General features: G+C 33.0%; 1 protein-coding gene across 2 annotated transcripts in view; it reads right to left on the bottom strand.

Moving 5' to 3' along the window:
- SELENOF (selenoprotein F) overlaps positions 1-22322 on the bottom strand; it is a 37137-nt gene that overhangs the window by 3566 nt on the left and 11249 nt on the right. For both annotated transcript variants that reach the window (XM_061186367.1, XM_061186368.1), the window contains exon 3: positions 8194-8257. In XM_061186367.1, coding sequence (XP_061042350.1) covers positions 8194-8257 — 64 coding nt within the window. The remainder of the gene's footprint in view (positions 1-8193; positions 8258-22322) is intronic.

Here is a 22322-nt window from a genome sequence, read left to right as displayed (position 1 = left end):
CCCCATATTCTTCAATGGGAAGACTAAATATTTTAAGATGTTAATTTTTTCAAATTAATAAAAATCCCAAATTACAATGGGATTTTGAGAGCTTGACAAAATGATAGTAAAACTCAGCTATACGAGTAAATGTTTGAGGGCTTCCGTGATGGCGCAGTGGTTAAGAATCTGCCTGCCAATGCAGGGGACAGCGGTTTGAGCCCTGGTCCGGGAAGATCCCACATGCCGCGGAGCAACTAAGCCCATGCGCCGCAACTACTGAGCATGCGCTCTAGAGCCCGCGAGCCACAACTACTGAAGCCCATGCTCCGCAACAAGAGAAGCCACCGCAGTAAGAAGCCTGCACACCACAACAAAGAATAGCCCCCTCTCGCCGCAAGTAGAGAAAGCCCGCGCACAGCAACGAAGACCTGATGCAGACAATAATAAATAAATTAAAAAAAATAATAATAAAAGGGTAAATGTTGGAGAATAGTCAGGGCAGTTTAGAAAAAGTAAAATATGGGAGAATTTGTTCAATTGTTTATTAATATACTATGTGATACTTATACCAGAATGATAAAACAAAGAAACCGATTAGGAAATCTAGAGAGATAAAAATACCTGGATTTTTTAATATGGTAAAGCTAGCAAACCAAAGAGAGAGAGAGAGAGATTATGTGTGCGTGCATTTGGGTGTGTGTGTGTGTGTGTGTGTGTGTGTTATTCAATAAATACTTTTGAATATCTATTGTATACCAGATAGCAGATATAAAGCTATATAAAACAGACAGGATTCCTGCTCTTATGGAGTTTATAGTCTGGTGAGGAAGAAAGATGCTAAACAAGCAATCACATCACTGATAATTTCAGTTGTGATAAGTGTTTAAAAAAAAAAGATTCAGAATACTACCACAGCATTTAACACAGACAACTTGGAATATGGAATATAAAATTCTTCTCTTATGCATGATCCTAAAGAAAATGCTTTATAGATGTGCCTGTATAAAAATGGACACTCAGTACAGCAAAACACTACTATAAACAAAGTTAAAAGTAAAAATGACATACTGGGGAAAATTATCTCTTACACAGTATGCAAGAGAGCTTCTATTAATAAGAAAAAAATAAATACTAGGTACTAGAGAAATGAACTAAGGACAGGAACATGTAATATACAAATAAACAAATGGTCACTAAACATTTGAAATAAATGTTCAACCTCACAAATAATCAAAGAACTGTCAAAACAATGAGGTAACCTCATTTGGAGTGGCAAAAATTAAAAAGAATATTTAAGGTTAGAGAGGGGGTAGAGAAGATTTTGCCAGGGCTTAGTTTTGGGAGAAATATAAATGGACACATCCTTCCTGAAAGGTATTTAGCAAAATGAACCAAAAGTCTTAAAACGTGCATACTCTTTAGATCTGCAAGTCTCTTTCTAGGAACTTCTTTATTCTGAGGAAATAATTACACTATAATGCAAAGATATATAAGATCCTGCTAACCAAGTCTGGAGATTTGAAAATAATCTAAGTGTGTAAAAGGCTATTGGTTAAATAAATTAACATGGACCACTATGAAGTGCATCCAATCATTTAAAAATTATATTAATCTGTATTTAGTGATATAGATGCAAACTCATATATAAAGGTTTATAGATCAGTTTGTTCCCCATGGTTGTTATAGAAAGATGGATATATTGTTCTTATATATTTACACTAATGTTTTTATATATTTATCCATAAATACATATTTGCAAAGGAAAAAGCCTAAAAGCATTGAACGAAATCTTTAAAAAAATTAAGTGAGAAAATATAAAATACTTAGCACAATATACCTAACAGTTCAAAACAATAACTATTATTTTAATAGCGGTTATATCTGAAGCATAGGGTTTGGGGAAGTTTTAAATAAATGTTTTCCTTTTTGGGTTGTTGTTGACCTACATTTTACCAAGTTTTTAGTAATGATCATGTCTAATTGTCCAAGTTAAAAAATTTTAGAATACATTAAAAAAGATAAATACAAGTGGGATGTTTCATTTGGATACCTTAAATGAGGACAGTTCTTAATTCCAGTTCTGTTATCATTTGCATCAGACTCTAATTAGATTTTATAGTGACACACATGCTTTTGAGAACTTATTTTTTAAACTTAGAATTAACTAGCAATAGCACTATAGACATGTTTCACTATGAAGATCTTTATACATTTGCATCTAGGACAACTAAACAAAGATTAGTAAATGCTTTTTCTTTTTAAGGTTTTGCAGGCTTGTTGGAAGACACTCAGATATCCCATCTAAACTTCCCCTATTAAATTTAGTTCAAAATAAAACTGATTATATTATTCTGGCTTATTAGAATATCTTCTCTATTAACTTCATCCTTTAACAGTTGTCCAATACTCCTGAATCCCCAAACAAAAATGAGTTTATGATGTGCTGTTGCATTTTATAACCATTCCTTTGGCAAATGCTATATGCACATCTGTGCAAAGCATCATTTAATACACAGTGTGGTCACTACTACATAAGAAACTTCTCTGGAGTAAAGAACTATTCTTAAATATTTTTTTTGTATCTATAACAGAACCTATAACTTTCTGTCATTCAGAAGATTTTTTAACAGGCTGGAATGGGGGAATAAATTGAAAAGAAATATTAAGATGAGTCACTAATGACTATCTTCATCAGTTCTTTTCTCTTCTCTCTGCTATGTATAAATCTACAAGCTCCTAATTTTGACTGAGGGGAATATCTATTAAATACCCTGTGGTAGCAAATCACATTTTACAGGCAGTAAATTAATCTTTTAAAATATATTTGAATACTTACTATATACACATGGCACTAGGATAGGCTATATGAGCATATAAGAGACTTGCAAAAAAGACCTCAGAGTAACTTATTTTTCTAGTTTACTTTCTGCTGTTTTAAAAATAACTGTTATCAGTTTGGAGATTCCTAAAGAGATTAATTCAGTCACTCTATTTCAAGAAAATGTTCTTATGCCAATTTAATTATTTGTCAATTACTAAGGCAGATTTGTAAGTAACACTTCAAAACGATCAAATATGCAGAAATGATTAGAAAACATTAAGTGGTAACCTTGAATGTTTCAGTTTTGTCCTCAAGATTCTTACCAGCATGTCATTTGTGTAGCTGCCTAGGAGACCCTAGAGCCAAGTTTTGCTATATACACTGCTTAGAAAGTCATGGTACTCTTCTAATAAATCAGAGGCTCTTCAAAGTTAACTATGAAGAGTATTAAAAAATAAAAATCTATCTTCCTCCTCATTCCAAAAAGAGGATAAGTGGGGATGAGGGATAATAGGAAGGCTATGTCTTGAGGTCAAAGAAAAATGTTTGAACTATGTTATTTTCAAAATCATAAACAAGTGAAAATATAGAGGCAAAATACACTTGGCTAGATCTAACAATGTACCTTTGGTCACATTACAAGTAGTCATACAATGTACTCTATTGGTTTTAAGATTTAATAAATAAGGGCTTATGGCAGGTACAATTAAGATTTGTGAATTGCCACATAAAATTACATGGAATGATAATTAGATGTTTTCCCGTTGAGTAGAAATAAGTATATTTGAATCAGAATATAAACAAAAATGTCGTATCATACCCAGAAACGACAATACAAAGAGCAGAGCAGCAGCAACAACAAACAACAACACAACTGAATTCTCAATTGTGCTCAGTGAAAACTACTGGGTATCGAAGAGTATTTCTAAAACAAGAATATCTACTTACAAACTATCTGGAGTGCAAAATCATGAGTCATTTGGGTCCTCCCAACAAGACAATTTAAAAGCACTTAAAAACGTTCAGAGAACGGCAATTTAAATAAGAGAATCTGGGGAGACTGGAGGTACAATAATGAAGACAAAACAAACTAAAAAGATTATGACTTTTCAGATAAGAATAATAAAGTCAGAAAAGGACTATTTGAAGACTATAAATTCATAAAGGCTATATAAACCAATGTAAACACAGGCTTTTCACCAGTTTCCCATTTGTCAAAAGTGGAGCCACCTTTGAATTAGATAAATTTAGCAAATCCATTCATTCATTCAATAAATATTTGAATTCCTCTTAATGTGAGGTGCAGTGTTAGAAAGATTTGGGATACATTAGTGATAAAACAAATTTAAAAATTCTGGGCTTTAAGGAGTTCTTAGTTTGGTAGAGGCAGAAGACCAGTAAATTAAATAAATACATTACAATATTATGTGGGAACTGCTATGGAACACAAAGGGGAGGGTGTAAAATTCTGTCCAGAGCCAATCCCAAAATAATGCTTGAACTAAATCTGGAATGAATAGGGGTTCGTCACAAAAATGGGTAAAGGCATAAGTCAGGAAGAATATGCAGTGTGTGCAAAGACTTAGAGGTCAGAGTTCAGAGAACTGCAAATAGGTCTGCACATAAACTAGATATGTGAACCTAGAAAAGAGAATCCATGTCATGATAGGTCTTGTATATGATGCTGAATTTGACATTTATATGTGATGGGGAACTACAGGTAATTATTTTAAATAAGAGGGTCACATAATCAAATCTGTCTTATGGAAAAGGTTTTTTTTTTGGTAGTTGTGTAGAAGAGAGAATAGAAGAAAAGGGAAAAGAGACAGGCAGGCCAGATAATAAGTAATTAATCCTCCCAGATACAGATGCTAAGGGGCTGATTAAAATCATAGAGAAGGCCAAAGATATGAAGGTTTATTAAGGAGGGGGAAGAGATACAACTTGGTGACTAACTGGGTATAAAGTGTGAAAGAAATATTGATCATGACTCTCGGGTTTCATGCTTATACTTTTGCTTGATGATACTGTCATTTGTGGAAACAGGGAAGAAGATGGTATACTTTTATCAGAGAAGAGGATTGATTTAGTTTTTGAACATGCTGGGTTTAACGCCTCTCTACTGAAAATGTAGGCCACAATCTATAGGATTGTTAGAAATGTAGAATCTCAGGATGCAAACCACATTTACAGAATTACACTCTGCATTTTAACAAGATCCCCAGGTGACTTATATGTACATTGGTTTAAGATACTATGAGACCATGCAAGTGGAAACATCAATTTGCAGTCAGAAATATGGTATCTAAAAAAAGAAAGATTTAATTTAAAGATACAGATTGGGAGTCATCAGGTGAACACTGCAGTTGAAACTGAGGGAGTGGGACATCATTCAAAAGAGTAAGAAAATAAGAACACAGACCCTGACTAACACCAATATTTGAAGTGTGGGTGGTAGATGAGATGCCAGGAAAGGAGAATAAGAAGACCTGTTCACACAAGTGAAGGGAAGAGAGTTTCAAATGCTAGAGAGTCATGTTATCTCATTTGATCCTCAAAACAGTCCTATAAGGTAGATATTAACCGATTTTACACCACCTATTAACCCATTTTATAAATGAGAAAATTGATGAAGATAGTGCTAATGAATCAGTATTCCTTCCAGCAAAACTCCAAGGTAGCATCATAATCCTAGGCATCACTACCGGTCAACCAAAGTGGGTACGAGAGGCAAAAAGCTATTTGCTCTCAGTTCTACATTATTTTAAAATTCCTTTCTGTGTCCGAAGGTTTATGATTCTAATACAGAGGTTGGCAAACTATGGTCCATAGGCCATATTGGGCCTCCCTGATTTTATAAATAAAGTTTTATTGGAACACAGACACATGTATTCATTTAAATATTTTCTATGGCTGCTTCCATACTACAAAAGCAAAGATCAATAGCTGCAATGGAGACCTTGTTGCCTACAAAGCTGAAAATCTTTACTATTTGGACTTTTACAGAAAAAGTTTGCCAAGACCTACAAAATTAGGGAAAATTTACATTTTTTGATAGAGACAGACTACAGACATATCCTTATCATGGTAAGACTCATGCTTGAGAAGGAAAACATACTTACTTAACATCATTACTTTTGATGTCACCACAAGTGATAAAACACTAGGTCCAATATACAATGAGAAGTTTTTATACATACTGACTTTCCTACTTAACCATAACATGGAAAACAAAAGTATTATAGGAGGTATACCTGGAATTAGCTAAGGCATATGATCTGGGACTTTTTTTTTCATAAACCCTGAGTTATTTAATGTGGATAAGACATTTCAAATTTTAAATCCTTCTCTCTTCTGGAATAATTTAACATTAATTTTTTCTGATGTTTTATGACGTGGCTAATTTAAATTAAGTAAACTTAAAAAAATGTATTACTTTCTCATGGGCTCCGAAAATATTGGTATTATACATAATTATATTAAATATGGTTATGGACTGTGGAATTAAACAATCTTTTTAATTTAAATAAGCTTGTACTAATTAAATATTTATACATAGAATTAAAATCCAATGTTTCAAAAGGAAAAGACAGTATGACTACAAATACCCACCAGTTTGATAATTTAACTATACATAAGAAATATATATATAGTTAAGTTGTAATCCAAGGATTAATAAACTACACTCAATCTTTTAAAGACTGAACTAGCAACTGCAGAAATTATTACCATGGACATAAGAAAATCTGATATCACAAACAGGAGGGCTAACTGCAAGCTACTCTTTTTTTTTTTTTTTTATTTTATTTATTTATTTATTTATTTTTATTTATGGCTGTGTTGGGTCTTCATTTCTGTGCGAGGGCTTTCTCTAGTTGTGGCAAGTGGGGGCCACTCTTCATCGCGGTGCGCGGGCCTCTCACTATCGCTGCCTCTCCCGTTGCGGAGCACAGGCTCCAGACGCGCAGGCTCAGTAATTGTGGCTCACGGGCCTAGTTGCTCCGCGGCATGTGGGATCTTCCCAGACCAGGGCTCGAACCCGTGTTCCCTGCATTGGCAGGCAGATTCTCAACCACTGTGCCACCAGGGAAGCCCTGCAAGCTACTCTTGACCTCGTGAAAATCTGAGTCACAAAAGATTATGAATAAGACAAGTCAGTAAATATGAATAATGAATATAATTAAAAAGCAAATGCCAAAACTTTTTAGGAATAAGAACGATCACATTATCATTCAGAGAACTGATATAAAAAAAGCCAAACAACTCTGGTACAATACTGAGTTTAAGTGTTTGAGGCAAAATAAATCATACAGAGTAAAGAATTTTCTCCCTAAGCAGAAGTGGATGTTATATTCTGTGCTACATCAGAATATGTGCTTATTCTGACAAAGAATGTATTTAATTAGATGTGCATCTGCTCTGGGTCTCATATAAAATGTCCCCAAGTTGCAATCCAAGGATTACATTTCCGTGCCAAATGAGCAATATTTTATTATAAACAATTCTAGGTCAGCAATAAAGGGAATGTGCTAATACAGGCAATTTTATAAAATACTAAATCCAAAAAATTCTCTTGCCATTGAGTAAACAAGGCAAGAAATCATGGAAAAGGCAGCAGAAACAAAAACAAAATAAGGTATATAAATAGAGCACTTATGTATTTTAGTTAAAAAAAAAAAAAACCCAGAAAACAAAAAAACAACTTCATTGCCTTCATAAAACTGATTTTCAGCTGACATGCAAGGATGGAATAGAAAAGCTTTAGTCCAAGTCTTTTTGGAGATACAGAGCTCCATTACTGTTTGTTGTCAACCAAAAGAATACACTTTCACAATTATCCTTTCACATATTTATCTTTAATTCCTGTGAAGATACACAGGATGACCTCCTGTGTATGATGACCTGATGACCTCCTGTATGACCTCCTCTCTTCTACACCTCAAGTTCTATGGTAATTAATTTTCTTCTTGATGGTTTGTTATTTTGTACACGTCTACTCTCACTTAATGCATTCCTTAGGAGTTTTATATAAATGAGTTTACATTAAAAATGTTATTTAGAAGGATTACACTTCCACCTGGTAAAAGAAAGGCTCTCATAAAATTGGTACTTAGGAAAGTCTCTTCTTTTAAGAAAATAATCACCTCATCATGTGCTGTATTTAAATCTAAATTTCATATTTTATGCTTGCTTAGAGTCAAGTAACTAAGTATTCAACAATTATTATAAAACTCCACTCCCATGAAGACAAATGTAGAGAAAATTCATATACTGTTGAGAAAGTATAACCTTAAATATTCTTATTCTTGGGAATATTTAATGAAAGTATTTTTGTGAAATGTTGATTTTAAATTATTAACTTAAATTTTACTAGAGTTGATTTGATATACCTTGGACTTGAGGGAACCTCCCCAATTTTCATCCACAGACTTCAAGAATAGCTCCTGCATACAGCTGCAAAAGGAAAAACAGGAGTTTAAAAAACTGGTTAATATTTTAAAAATGTAGTTATAAAATAAAATTTCATAGCACAAACATTACAGTTAAGCAGATATATAGATCAAACAAATGTCAGAAGAGAAAATGGAGGCCTAAGGGTATTAAATAGTCGAGGAGTTCAAGCCCTACATGGAATATTCTCAAACTTAGCCAAAAAGATTGAAGAAGATAACGGAGACTTGACGATGAACTTGAATAGGTAAGCTGTCCTAGGAAGTTCTTCACAAAATTTTAAAGACTTCCCACAGTTTTTTTTAGGATGCTAAGCTGAACCCAGGTATGTATCCATCTATTCAACATAAATAATGAGAATTCTTTTTGGTTGCTTTTAAAATTAAGTGATCAATGTTTTAAAATTAAACAATACAAAAACCCAATACCTTTAAAAAGTAATTAGAGTACTATGTAAAGATATTACAGAAAAGCCAGTAAAATCTCATTATAAAGAACATAAATGCAAATATTTCCCTTAATGAAATTCAGCTGAAATGGTAAACACTGCTTCTCTAGCTACAGAACCTGCATGTTCTCTTTATAGTAAAAGCTCATTATAAAAAACTCAAATGCAATTTTTTTATTGCAGTGAATTTGGCTGAAATAGATTCAGTAGTAAACATCACTTTTTTTGTGGAGGCAGAGCCTTGCTCATTCTTCTGGTAGTGACTTGGGAATGCTGTGACTCCGAGAAGGCAGGCAATCATAAGAACATACCATATCCATTTTATTTCTTCTTAGCTTTTAGACTTTTTTAAAATTGTAGGTCCAAGAGCTAAAGATGGATTTTACTTTTCAAGTTCTAAAACAGCACAAAAAATCACATGCACTATGCATGTTTATTTTAGATACTTTGGAAAACACAGAAAAGCACAAAATAGAAATTTAAAAATCACCTTAATTCTAACTCCTCTCAAAATAATGACTTTTAAAAAACATTTTGGTGATTGTGGGCTAGATCAATAAAGTTCTTAAGTTTTTGAGGGGCACAGATACTGAGAGTCTGATGGAATTTGCTTTAATTCAGGCTACTCATGGACTCTGAAACCACTGATGGATTTCAGATTAAGAACTCTGATGATCTCTAAGATTTTTAAATAAGATTTGGTTAATCTTGGTTAGACACCTCCCACCCCCCCAAATCTTTAAAAGTATAAGGCCATATTACCAATGAGCTCATAAAAAGATGTTTCACATCTCTAATCATTAGGGAAATTAAATCAAAACCACAATGAGGTACTACTTCACACTCATTAGAGGCTATTATCAAAAAAACAGAAAACAACAAGTGGTTGGCTAGGATGTAGAGAAAATTGAATCCTTGTGCACTGCTGTTGGAAATGTAAAGCAGTGCAGCCACTATGGAAAAAAACAGAATGGTGGTTCCTTAAAAAATTAAAAATAGAATTATATGATCCAGCAATTCCACTTCTAGGTATATGCCCAAAAGAACTGAAAGCAGGGACTGGAATAGTTATTCATATACCAATTATTATTCCCAATAGCCAAAAGGTGGAAGCAACCCAAATGTCTATTGACAGATGAATGGCTAAACAAAATGTGGTATATACATACAATGGAATAGTATTATTCAACCTTAAAAAGGAAGGAAATTATGACACATGCTATAACAAGGATGACCCTTGAAAACATTATGCTGAGAAATAAGGCAGCCACAAAAGGATAAATACTTTTTGATTCCACTTATATGAGGTACTTAGAGCAGTCAAATTCAGAGACAGAAAGTAGAATGGTGTTTGTCAGGGATTGGGGGGCAAGGAGTGCGGAGTTATTGTTTAATAACTTTGTTTCAGCTTGGGAAGATGAAAAAGTTCTGGAGATAGATGGTGATGAAGGTTGGACAACAATGTGAATGTACTTAATGTCACTGAATTGAACACTCAAAAACAGTTAAAATATTTAATTTTATGTATATTTTACTAGAATTAAGAATATAAAAAATATAAGGCCATATTAAAATTTGGTTATTAGATTTATCTTTTATTTCCAAGTTTATGATCCCTTGGAAACTCTAAGTGGAGATTCCATTACCTGGAAATACGATGGCATTTCTCTACACCACTGTTTCCCAAAATTCTTCATATCATGACACATTGAAAACGGTAATAACTGTTTGGAGCACTGGGGTAAAAGGAGGTGGCTGCTTATAACTGGAGATGACTAGCCTGGGGGCCCCTGCTCACCCCAGTCTCCATTTGATTGTCCCAAGGACTGAAGGATTTAGTATCCTAGCACACTTGTAACCCATTCTCTGCACCACAAAACACGTTAATTAAAAATATTAGAAACCTATTCTTTAATGAATAGGCAGCTCAGATGTGAGCTCCTCAAGGAAAATTTTTGTTGACCTCCTACTCTCTGTTAGGGACTTTCCTAGTAAACTTCCACAGAATTCTGCTCTTATCATAATGTACTATAAATATCCTATAACTTGACTGTGGACAGGAAATGTCTTATAATTCCCCCCAGAACTGGACACAAAGCTGTTGTTCAATATGTGTGTGCTGAATGGACAGAACTGTTCATTTAACGGAATTAAATGACTTTTTTCATCGTGTAACTTTAAAAATATTTCAAGTTCCTTTCACATACTTTGTAGATTATGCTTAGTTCCAGTCCAGGGTAAACAAAAAGAAAATGTAACTCAAATCTGCCTAACATCATTAAAGTCAAATTCTAAAAGCATTAATTTGTGATGCTAGCTTGGCATTTTATTTATGATTTGTAGTCTTCATAGGAAAACATTTGTTTTTCATGGTGAATAAATATGGTAAATTAACTACAAATTGTGGTAAATTTTCAATGCCTTATAAAGTAATCATAAGCATCTTTGGCAACACATACATTCATACACAAGGAAATATATGTTACTTAGAATTTATCAAGGGCATGAAGTATGAAAGGATTAAAAAAGGTTAAAACTTGAAATTTCCTTGAATTTCACCTTTAGCATTTTTACTTTTTAAAGTAACATCACTGGCATACAAAAATGCTGACCTTCAAACATTTGTGGAAAAATAACAATAGAAGAAAAATCAAAGCAGCAACAAGTTATATAACTTTTATATAGCAAGCTTATATTTTTGATACCAAGTTGGTAGGCCTCTTTTCTATATGCATTAGAGAAGCCTTATTTGTATAGACAATCTAACTCTAGGCACTATTCCATTAGGATCATATTATAGTAGCCCAAAATAATTTAAATGGAAATATACAGATACCTTTAGAAAAATATGAAAATGATGCACAAAACTGAATTTGCCCCTTGGGAATTCACACCTATTTCCATATTACTCATTACTGCTAGTTTTCCTAAACTTCTCATAGTGTCCTCTGGGTGGGAAGTAGAAATATCTAACTACTTCAGCTCTATAACTAATTTACCTTATTTGTAACAGGGTTTTTGAATATGCTAATTTCTCTCTCATTTAAAAATAAGTGATTTTTAATTTATTATTCTTAAAATAAATTTCAGCTTTGTAGTTAGCTAATTTTTTTGCAATTAAAAAAATATATTTTAAGCATTACCAAGATTATTATTTATACCTATCTTAATATTAAATTCTGTAAAATTCATATATTTTCCTAATATTTTGGGACAATGTACTCCCTTCATTGTTGGAAGACATCCCTGATAATTTACTTTTGGAATATAATGATTTTTTCCCACCTGACCAACCTCTTGTTATAAAATTTTAGTAAGGCTTATAATGAGGTTTTCCCATATAGAAAAAGGCCAAAACCTTTATTTTGTGGTGATAACTTTGCTATAAGTCTAACTATGTTGCTATAAAATGGATCAGATTAACAGCAAGACAAAAAAATTGGTCTATGCTGTTTTCTACCAGATAGCTAGATTCCTAGATAAGTTAATTTATAACACCAAACAAAGGCAACACATGTGAGTTACGTAAATTTTCTAAAGAATTTTTTTAAGGTGTTGCATTTGTTAACTTTTACTGTCACCATCATACCACCACCATCACAACAAATCTGTAAACCTGGTCCAAGTCAGAAATATTCTACTACTTTCCAATTCTGAGCACTTAATATATTTTTGTTGGTGATGACATCCATGGCTCTGAAGAAACATGACAGTAAGAAAACCTTGAAATAACTAATTATTTAAACTAAGTCAAACTAAATATCAAATTTTCATACAGCATGGTATTGTTAAATTAAACAAGGAGGCCATCACACTGAGGTGGTTCTAGGGCATTAGCAGCCTATATAACCAAACCCAAACCTAAGCCTATAAATGGTTCAAAGTTAAGAAATAAAACCTAAAATAAACAATCACAAACAGCCAACTAGGCTTTCCCAAAAAAGGCAACCACTTAAGCTATAACCAATCAAAAAATTTCCTTGCTTTGTTTCTGCATCTTCTCCATAAGTTTTGTCCCTAATTCCTGTTGGTGGGGCGCTCCTGACCACTTCTAGTTTGGTGTTACCCAATTTGAATTGATTTTTGCTCAAACTATTAAAAATGTTCATATACCTCAGTTTATCTTTTAAGGTACAGTGAAAAGAGCTTAAGTTATAAAACCAAATGTGTATGCGGGTCCAATTCTGGTTCTGTGACTTACAGGCAGCAAGTCATTCTCTTTGAGCTTCAGTTTACTGTCTGAACAAGAAATATTCCCTACCTTCCAGAGTTGCTAAAAGGAGTTAAAAAAAAAAAAAAAAGACAAAAACATACAAAAAGCCTGGATTCTTTAGATGCTCAATAAGTAAGAATAGTGAATATTATAATATTTTCTTTCACACTATTGGTTATGTTTAAGGTGTGCACCCATTTTCACAGAGCTTTAGGTAGCCCTGATAGCCTATTCAGGGCTATCATTCATTGTTCCTCTGTTATTAGAATAGCCACTTCAAAATTTCTCAAGCTTTCAAATTCAAATGACCTTAGAGCAGTGTTTTCAACCCTTACTGTATACCTGGATTACCTGAGAAGATTCTGAAAATTACTGATCCCTGGAACCCACCCCAGTCCAAGTAAATCAGGATAGTTGGGTTGAGATCTAGGCATCAGTATTTTAATTAATATTACTACTTTTAAAGCTACCCAAGTGATTGTAAAGGGCAGCCAGGGATGCCTTGGACTATACTCAACTATTAATGAGGCAAAAATTACAAAACAATCAAACAGTAGGCTTTTGCTCAAGAGACTAACCAAATTAATTCTAAAAGGTAAACCAGGTAAACACTGACCAGAGCAAGACAAATGCTGCAATACTGTTTTTCTTCTCATATGAAGTATCGCTTGCAGTCATACATTCTTATTTTTGAAATCCTCTTTTATTTAAAGCAAAACTTTAGAAAAAAACTGAAAAAACTTTGAATATTAAGTAGCAATAAGATGAAAATGATCTAATGTTAGGTGAACAAAAGGAAAAATTTTGACTGCTGAACAAATTCAGATCTGAGGAGTAACTATTTTATAGGTCTTCTGAAGGCTTGCTCTTAAATAAAATGTAGGAATTTAAAAATAAGTAAGTATGGCTATAACATGAAAGCTAGGTATTATTTAGAGATCTTAAATGAAAACCTATTATGATACATTCAAGTATATGTGAGCCACTCTTTAAACATTAATTATATCCAGTGTAATTTCTTAAAGTCAACTTTACTCCTTTCACATACATCTGGTAGAGGAAAAATATCAACATATCATGCAGAAGCTATTTTTTTTAAGCAAAAGTTAGTCAGTTAATTCTCAAGGAAAATGTTTCCAACTAAAACTACGTCTAGTGATCTGCTGATGTTTTAAATTTTAATTCATTATTTATCAAGGTCATTCCTGTATTTTGTGATTTTTTTTTTTTAAAGTGCCTGTAGTGATAGAAACAAAAAGCTACAATTACACATGGACAAATAACCAGGATACTAAATAGTTCGCGATCTTACAGTAAGCTTTTGTCAAGATTTTAGTTTGTCACCTTAAGTGTATAAGGCAAATGGTGTATTTATTAACATTTTCATACACACACTGACTGATGGCATTCTTGCATAGGACCGATGAATGAATACGGAGGAATAGGGAAATAAGTTGGGTTTTACAATTTTAGCAAACCAAGCTGGTATATAATGCTCTAATATTATACCCCTGAGATTAAACTATTCATTTTTAGGTACTTTCTACCAAACTCTGAAAAAATATAAAACAACGACTGTGCCCAAGGAAGATCCCTAAGTTTAAAACTTATTCTACTACACTATTAAATTGCTATTCTTTGAATCTCGTGTCTGACTTGAGATTGAGAAAACTAGAAACAAGCAAGGTAACATCTACCTTAATTTAAATTAGGCTCTAAAGAAGGTAGGAGTACACTGGGGGGATCTTTCCATAAAGATACAATTACTGTTCCACTAAAAAGCTCAATGAAAATGTACAAAAATAAAATAAAATAAAAATGTTTCTCTGACATCACCACAATCTAAATTAGACCATTTCAACTATGAAATTTGAGGAAAAAAACGAACGCGGCTTCTTTCAATACTGTGATAAGAAGTAGAATTTGTATATATACCTAAAACAAAGAGAATTTCATCAGCAAGAGGTTAAGACTGTAACTATTAGACTTTCACCTGGAAACAAATACACCCACAGATACAGACACACACACATTCCTATACATACTTCAGCTACAAGTATGAATAATTCAGGGTATCACTTGGGAACAATGTATTCAATCCTACTAATACCTAGGGAATATCACACAATATAAAGAAATAACTTGACACAATGCCACTATATTTCCTGAGGCCAAAATATCCAGAGAATGGTAAAAATGACCCTAAGCTTGACTATCTTAGTAAGCAGTTTTTAAAATAAAACCAATTAGCCCCTTGGTAACATGTGTAAGTAAAGAAAACGGTAAAAAAAATTCAATGTATTTTTGTTCCTAAATGTTCGAAAATTATAACGTATATCCCTGTTAACTTGAAAAACTGAGATCCTGTTAAAATAGAGTTCAATATCCAACCGTTCAACAGCCTCAAAAAATGAACATGAAAGTGTCAAATATGGCAGGAAAACCTGCTTTTCAAAAGAGAATTCAATTCTTTGTGTTAGTGTTCCCACTACCACTCTAATACTGAACACTGTTAGTCATAAAAAAAGGGGCAATTATTATTATCTTTAAGAAAGGTTACAAATATCTGAAATAAAAAACAAGAGTTGGCTCAAATGATTTTATTCTATTAAAATTAATCACCTAATATATTTTAACTTTAAGAACAGATACAAAAAAAAGCCATAATAATCCAAAAGTTAAACAGTACACAAAAATTAAGAGCAACAATATGAAATTAGAACAAAAGAAACTAGGTCATTCCACACATTTTTATTTTTTGTGCACTCTTTGACAAGTATACTATCTATTTTAGAATTGACTATGGTACCCAGATAAAACTCACGGGCTGCTAAATTAAAACTTAACACTTATTTCTTCAAAAAGAAAACTGAAAAGGCAGTTTGGAGCTAAGGGTTATATGCTATATTAAAAATTATCCTCTGTTGCTGTCCCTTTTCCCATCCACCACCATCGCCTTAAGGGGCTACCTTGTAGTTAGATGGAAGTCCTTTGTAGACTTATGTTGGGGTTAGCAGTTTCTCAAATAAGAACACTGGAAAGCATCCTCACTCATCCCTTCCCCATTCCAATCCAGTCAGTCAATAAATCCTGTGAGTTTTATTGCCTAAATCTATTTCAGATCTGTCCCTTCTCCATTTTTACTACCAGTGTGTTAGCTTAAGCCCCTGTATCTTGCCTCTGGAAACTGGCAATCTAAGTTCTTTTTCTGGCAACAGTATTCCCCTCTGCCCTGTCAACTATCATTCACAACACCAACAAAAGTTATTAAAATACAAATCTGATGTCAATTCACCATTTATAATCCTTATATTTTGTCCCCTGACTATAGGATAGAGTCCAAACTTCTTATCAAGGCACACTGGCCCTACTTACTTACCTATCGTTATCTGTCCTCATAATAAGCTATCTGATTTATTTTATTTTTTTAAATGTTTTTTTTTTTAACTTTATTTATTTATTTATTTATGGCTGTGTTGGGTCTTCGTTTCTGTGCAAGGGCTTTCTCTAGTTGCGGCAAGCGGGGGCCACTCTTCATCGCGGTGCGCGGGCCTTTCACTATCGTGGCCTCTCTTCTTGCGGAGCACAGGCTCCAGACGCGCAGGCTCAGTAGTTGTGGCTCACGGGCCTAGTTGCTCCGCGGCATGTGGGATCTTCCCAGACCAGGGCTTGAACCCGTGTCCCCTGCACTGGCAGGCAGATTCTCAACCACTGCGCCACCAGGGAAGCCCCTGATTTATTTTAGACAGCCATCTCTCTCATGATGGCCCTGTATCTTTGCATTTACTTTTCCTTCGCCGGAGACGACCTTCTCCTAATTATTTTCCAACTTATTATAAGCATCAACTTCTACATAAGCAAGTGGTAATATTTACCTGGCCTGTCAAATGGTTATACCCTTCCTTTTATGTGCTTTCATACCACATATTTTGTTTACAGCACACATCTCACTGAATCCTTGAAAGAAATCAATGCATCTGGAAAAATAATAAAAGGAAACAGTACAGAAGGGTATAAAAGAAGAAGTAAAAATTTTCCTTTGCCTCCTATCTCATTCAATAACTTTTAAACTGTTTTTAATTCTACTGGTCACTTCCATAGTGATTAATATGGTTCTATCTATAGTTCATGATTATGCCAACTTTAAGAGATTTATTGATTCCTTCCTCCTTACAACTTTTATTTTATTTCTAATTTTTTTAGCAGCCATAACATTGGATATTATGCTTTAGCCCAACATAATATCCTGCCAACTGCATTCTAGTAGTCCAATTTCCATGTCTATTTCTTCATCTCCTCCAGGACAGTAACTATTGTCTTATTTTGGCATTCTCAGAGCCTATAGTAAGAAGTAATATTCAATATATAAACAGAAAGTTTATTTTGACTCTGAGGTAGGTATGTCTAGGAAATGCAGTTGTAAGACAGCCTGGAGGTAGATTATGAATTACTTTAAGGATTTATTTCCCTTTTAAATATTACAATCTGCAAAGGTGACAGAATGTTTTAACATGCTTAGATAGAAGCTGATCCTGATTTGTAAATACCTAAAAAAATTGACTACATTTAGTTTTCATATTAAAGGCAGAGAAATGCCACATCTAGAAAATATAAAAAATAAATTTAAATAATATTTTCAGTCCACTGAATAACTGCACAAAAGAAACTTTAAAACTTTTGTTACACAAATATATGACACATATGTTTATTGCTACTTGTTAGCTGTATGACTTTAGGCAAGATCTCCATGCCCCAGACTCAGCTATGAAATGGAGATTATAATGGTAGTTACCTCATAGAGTTGCTGTGAGGATTATACAAGTTAATTCATGTAAAGTCTTGGAACAGCACCTTCATATTATAAGAACTTAATGAATGTTAGTAGCTATTATTATTAAGTAAATATTTATGTCATTATTTACTACTGTTGCTACTGAGGAGTCTTAATGATTCTCACACTGAATTTGAACTGTTGCCAAACATTATTCAGATTTGGTTTTTTTTAAAGCTTCTTTCTGGACAATGTTTTTATATTATAATTAGAATAATCTGTTGAATTAAATTTGTTTCCTTTGAAGAAATCAATTCATGTATTTGATGTTACCGACACTACAAAACTGAAGCTATTTTAAGCAACTGTGAAATTTCTTTAGCAACTACAATTTCATGCACAGTTAGCTTAACCTCCATTTCATCCTTCTATGTTTTACACACCAGTAGCATTCTGCTTTTGATAGGCTAAAGCTTAAAATTTGCCACTGTTTTGCATAATGCTGTTTAAGCTGACTTAAATTACTCTAAAGCTGGCTACAGAATTTCCATGTAAATTGAAAATAACAAAATGTTTCAATGCTCTTTTATGAGAAATAAGAAAAATAATGTGACTTACTTAAAATGTTTGGTTGGGCCTTCAATAAACCCAAATTCATTAATATATTCTTCAAAAACACCAAGTAATGGAAGCCATTAAAGTCTGTGGTAAACTGAGGAGTAAAGATTTGGTAATTTTAAACAGAAACTAGTAATGGGACTGTGTTATTAAATTTGTTAACTATAAATGCAAAAGGGGCAGACCTTCAGAAAGCCTGTCTAGTGTTTTAGATTTAACTCATTTATTTTTCTACAGTAACTCTGTGAAGTAGGTATTACTATTAACATTTTCAAGATGAGAGGCAAAACAGTGTCGATGTTTAAAAACTTGGGGCTCTGGAGTCAGAGAGACTTGAGATGAAGCCAGGTTCTGGCACCAGTTTGCTGGGTAATGTCGGGCAGATTACACCCTAGTTTCCTCTTCTGTTAAATAGGGGTAATAGTATTTACCTTATAGAGCTGTTGTGAGGATTAAATAGATAACATAGGTAAACCACTTTAGTACATAACCAAGGTAAAATAAACACTTAAAGCTGAGCCAATGTAATTATTACAACAAAACTGAATATTTTTAAGGGAAATAAAATCCTTCTATCAAATACCTGAACTGTTGAGGTATTTTACAGAACCAGTAATGGTATAATTTGGTGATCTGCAGCCTAGGTTTCTACTGATATTCTGTGAATAAGACCAAGATGTTCCAAAATTCAAATAAAAGAAATCTCAATCTGTAGAGTCTAAAAAAAAAATTCACTTCTAAGTTTTTCTCTTCGAAATTTTCTTAAACCTTTGAAATCTGTTACTAAGTATTATATTAAAAATTGAGCTCCACTTTATCAATGGTTTTGAATATTTTTTAGTAGCAAAACCTTTTCTCTTCAAATGCAATCTTTCATATGGCATTTTAAAATGATCAAAATGCTACACATTTTTAAAGTACAAATTTGCAGTATTTTCCTTATTAAAAATGTGTCAACCAAGGACTCAAAAAGTTGAAATCTAGGGTTATGTTTGACATAATTCTGTATTTTGCTGCACATAAGCAAGTAATTACAAATGGTCAAAATTTTCATACTAATTATTTTATCATAAGATATTTCTTCTTGATTCAACTGATCCAAGAGCTTGAAAGTGGAATAATAGAAAATTTTGTTCCAAATTTTTATTACTGGCAAATCTAATAGTTCATGTTATATCTCTTATCTATTTTCTTTTACCCTATTTTTCCAATAGCAATAATTATTACGCTATCCTCTGAGTTCTCCAAATTTGCTGTTTCTTTCTTGTTTTTTCTTCATCAGCAAATCAGATACTACTACTACTACTGTCATCACCACCAGCCCCAAGTATTTACCTGGTAATTATTATATGCCAGGCACTATTTTAAGCAGTGTATGTATATTAACTTATTTCATCCTCAAACCACCTTAGGAGATAAGAACTATTACTACCCCCAATTATAAATGAGGAAACAGGCACAGAGTGATAAGTAATTAGTCCAAGTTACCAGCTTGAGTAGCAGGGGATCTGAACCTAGGTAGTTTGGTTTCAGAGCCTGTGCTCTTAAGCACTACTCTAAACTCCCCCCCAACTCCCCAATACAATCAAGACTGAATGAACAGCAAATTAAGTTGAAATAAGTTGCTTATTGGTTCATATATATGAGTAATTCAGCTAACTGGATTCTTTTCTCCCAAAAGGTACTCTGGTTCGGTAACTACCCAAACTTTCAGAATAGTAGTTCAGAGATAAAGTAGGTGTGAACGCAAAAGGATAGAAAGTACTAAAAACCAACTAAATAAAAATAATCTGAAAGAAGAAAAAAGCATTGGGACTACAAGATCTTAAAAAGAACAGGTACTAGCTAAGGAAATAGGGGCATATAACTAAGGAGAAATACAAAAGTTCTACAGTAACAATGTCTGGAAGAAGCTGAAATCATTAAGATATGAAAATTTAAATGAGACAGAAAAAAAAGCACCTAGCTGACAACATCAAGTTCAAATTCACAGAACTGGGAAGATTATAAAAATATGAGAAAAATAACCCATTTATTGAAATACTACATTTAATCTTATAACCCTTAGAAAACAGAAGTTAAAAAATTCTTAACAGAATCAAAATGATTTGATTGTTTGTTCTCACAGGAAAATCCCAGGAAACTCTTTTAACTGGATGGTCATGTACTCCTTGAAAAAGTATCTATTAATGTTTGTGATCAGACTGGGAACACTAAAAATTTGTGCTAAATAATTAACATCTCTTATTTTAGATAGATTTGGGAAGCTTATGGTATCCTTATAAATAAAATACAGAAATGAAAATTCTATATTTATAGTTAGATGAACAATTAGTGTTACTAATAGATGACTGACATCATGAAGACAAACTTTCTTTTTTATATTTAGGATATATAAGTGAAATACATGAAAAAGGTATTTAACAAGCATCTACAAAGATCAAGTATATTTTCAACATAATTTTTTTAAAAAATGACCTTTTTTAACTTGTTCTTAGTAAAAACAGCCTTATTCAAGGACAAAAACTTATGAAATACTGTAAAGCTAAAGGCTGGGGATTCAGAAACATAAAACATAGTTCCAGACTTCAAAGAGCATAAAACATTGGGAGAGAAAAAAAGCCAAACAACAGATACACTATAGTGGTGGTAAGTGCAAATCAAGGGTATCCTCAAGTGCTTTGGGAATACAGAGGTGTAGCTAACATAACTTGGAAGGGCCAAGGGTAGTGGGTAAGGAGGAGAAATTGGGGAAGACTTCCCAGAATAGGGGACACTTGAGCTAAATCTTTAAAATGGCTCAAGGAGAAGTGATTTACTCTAGTAATTGAGGAAAAAAAAAATAGCCTGTTCTTTACCTAAGAGCTGCTTCATCCACCTGCTCCCTAGTGCAACTTTCCACATAGCTAGTGTGGCAGCTAAAGGTTCTTACATTATTCCATAATCCTAGCTAATAACTGGTTAGTGACCCAACTTGAGCTAGTAACAATCCTTGTCTAAAATACTTCAAAATTGTAAATGGGGAAGAATTAGTCCTTTTCTGGTGGGAAAAGCTATAAGATAGAAGACTCAGGAACTGGCTGTTATCAATACTATGTTTTCCCACCACAAGGAAAAAGTCAGTCAGTAGTGAAAAGAAGAATGGTCCCTCCCATTCCATCTTAAGATTCTATATATAAAAAGCTGAAGTCACTTATCCTACTTAGTAAATATTAATAGCACCAAGAATTAAATATTTTTTTCTTTCTTTAGTTTACCTTTTTTTACTTTAAGCTACAAATTAGTACGCTCCTCATAATCCAGTCAACGTCCTTACTAATGTTTGTAAACTGTACCTAGGTATGTATTTATGAGCAAAACTAGTAAAACAGTAGTAACATAGCTTACAAAAAAATCTCCTTCTAGGTAGTATTTGTGATGCTTACTTAGGTCCTTTATGATCAAAATGGGGGGTGGGGGAGAGAAATAAGACCAAATAAAAAGAATAAAGGAATATCTATTTGCAGAATAAGGGATTTTGAAGACATTTTCTGCATTTATTATGAATAAAGTTTTTTTTTTTTTTAACAGCAAATTTTATGCTTCTGCCTATCAAAGGCTAAATTCAGCCTTTGAATGAGTAAACATTCGAAAAATGATTAGCCTCATCCCTGGACAGACCTATAAAGCATGCAACTAAGCAAGAACTAAAATGAGTATTCAGGTAACATTTCTTTATTATAAATTGCCAAAACATTCCTGCATATAAACTACAATTTTTCTCTTCTAAAGAATTTATATTCCCAATGATTTACACACACACACGACCATGTTTAAGTATTTTTAATATTTTTGATGTAAGGCACTAGTCTACATACTGCATATTTTTACTTTTATTAAAGTAGGACTAAATTAAACTATAATTTCAAAATTAAGCCTTAAGCCAGAGTTGAATGAGACAGAAAAACTATTATATATATTGTTACCTATAATTATGTACCAATAATCCAGAGAGCAATACTGTACAGATTAAATCAAG

Source organism: Eubalaena glacialis, chromosome 3 (genome assembly GCF_028564815.1).
Source record: "Eubalaena glacialis isolate mEubGla1 chromosome 3, mEubGla1.1.hap2.+ XY, whole genome shotgun sequence".
Lineage (NCBI taxonomy): Eukaryota > Metazoa > Chordata > Mammalia > Artiodactyla > Balaenidae > Eubalaena > Eubalaena glacialis.
The sequence above is the reverse complement of the archived record's forward strand: the minus strand, read 5'-3'. Positions and strand labels throughout refer to the sequence as shown.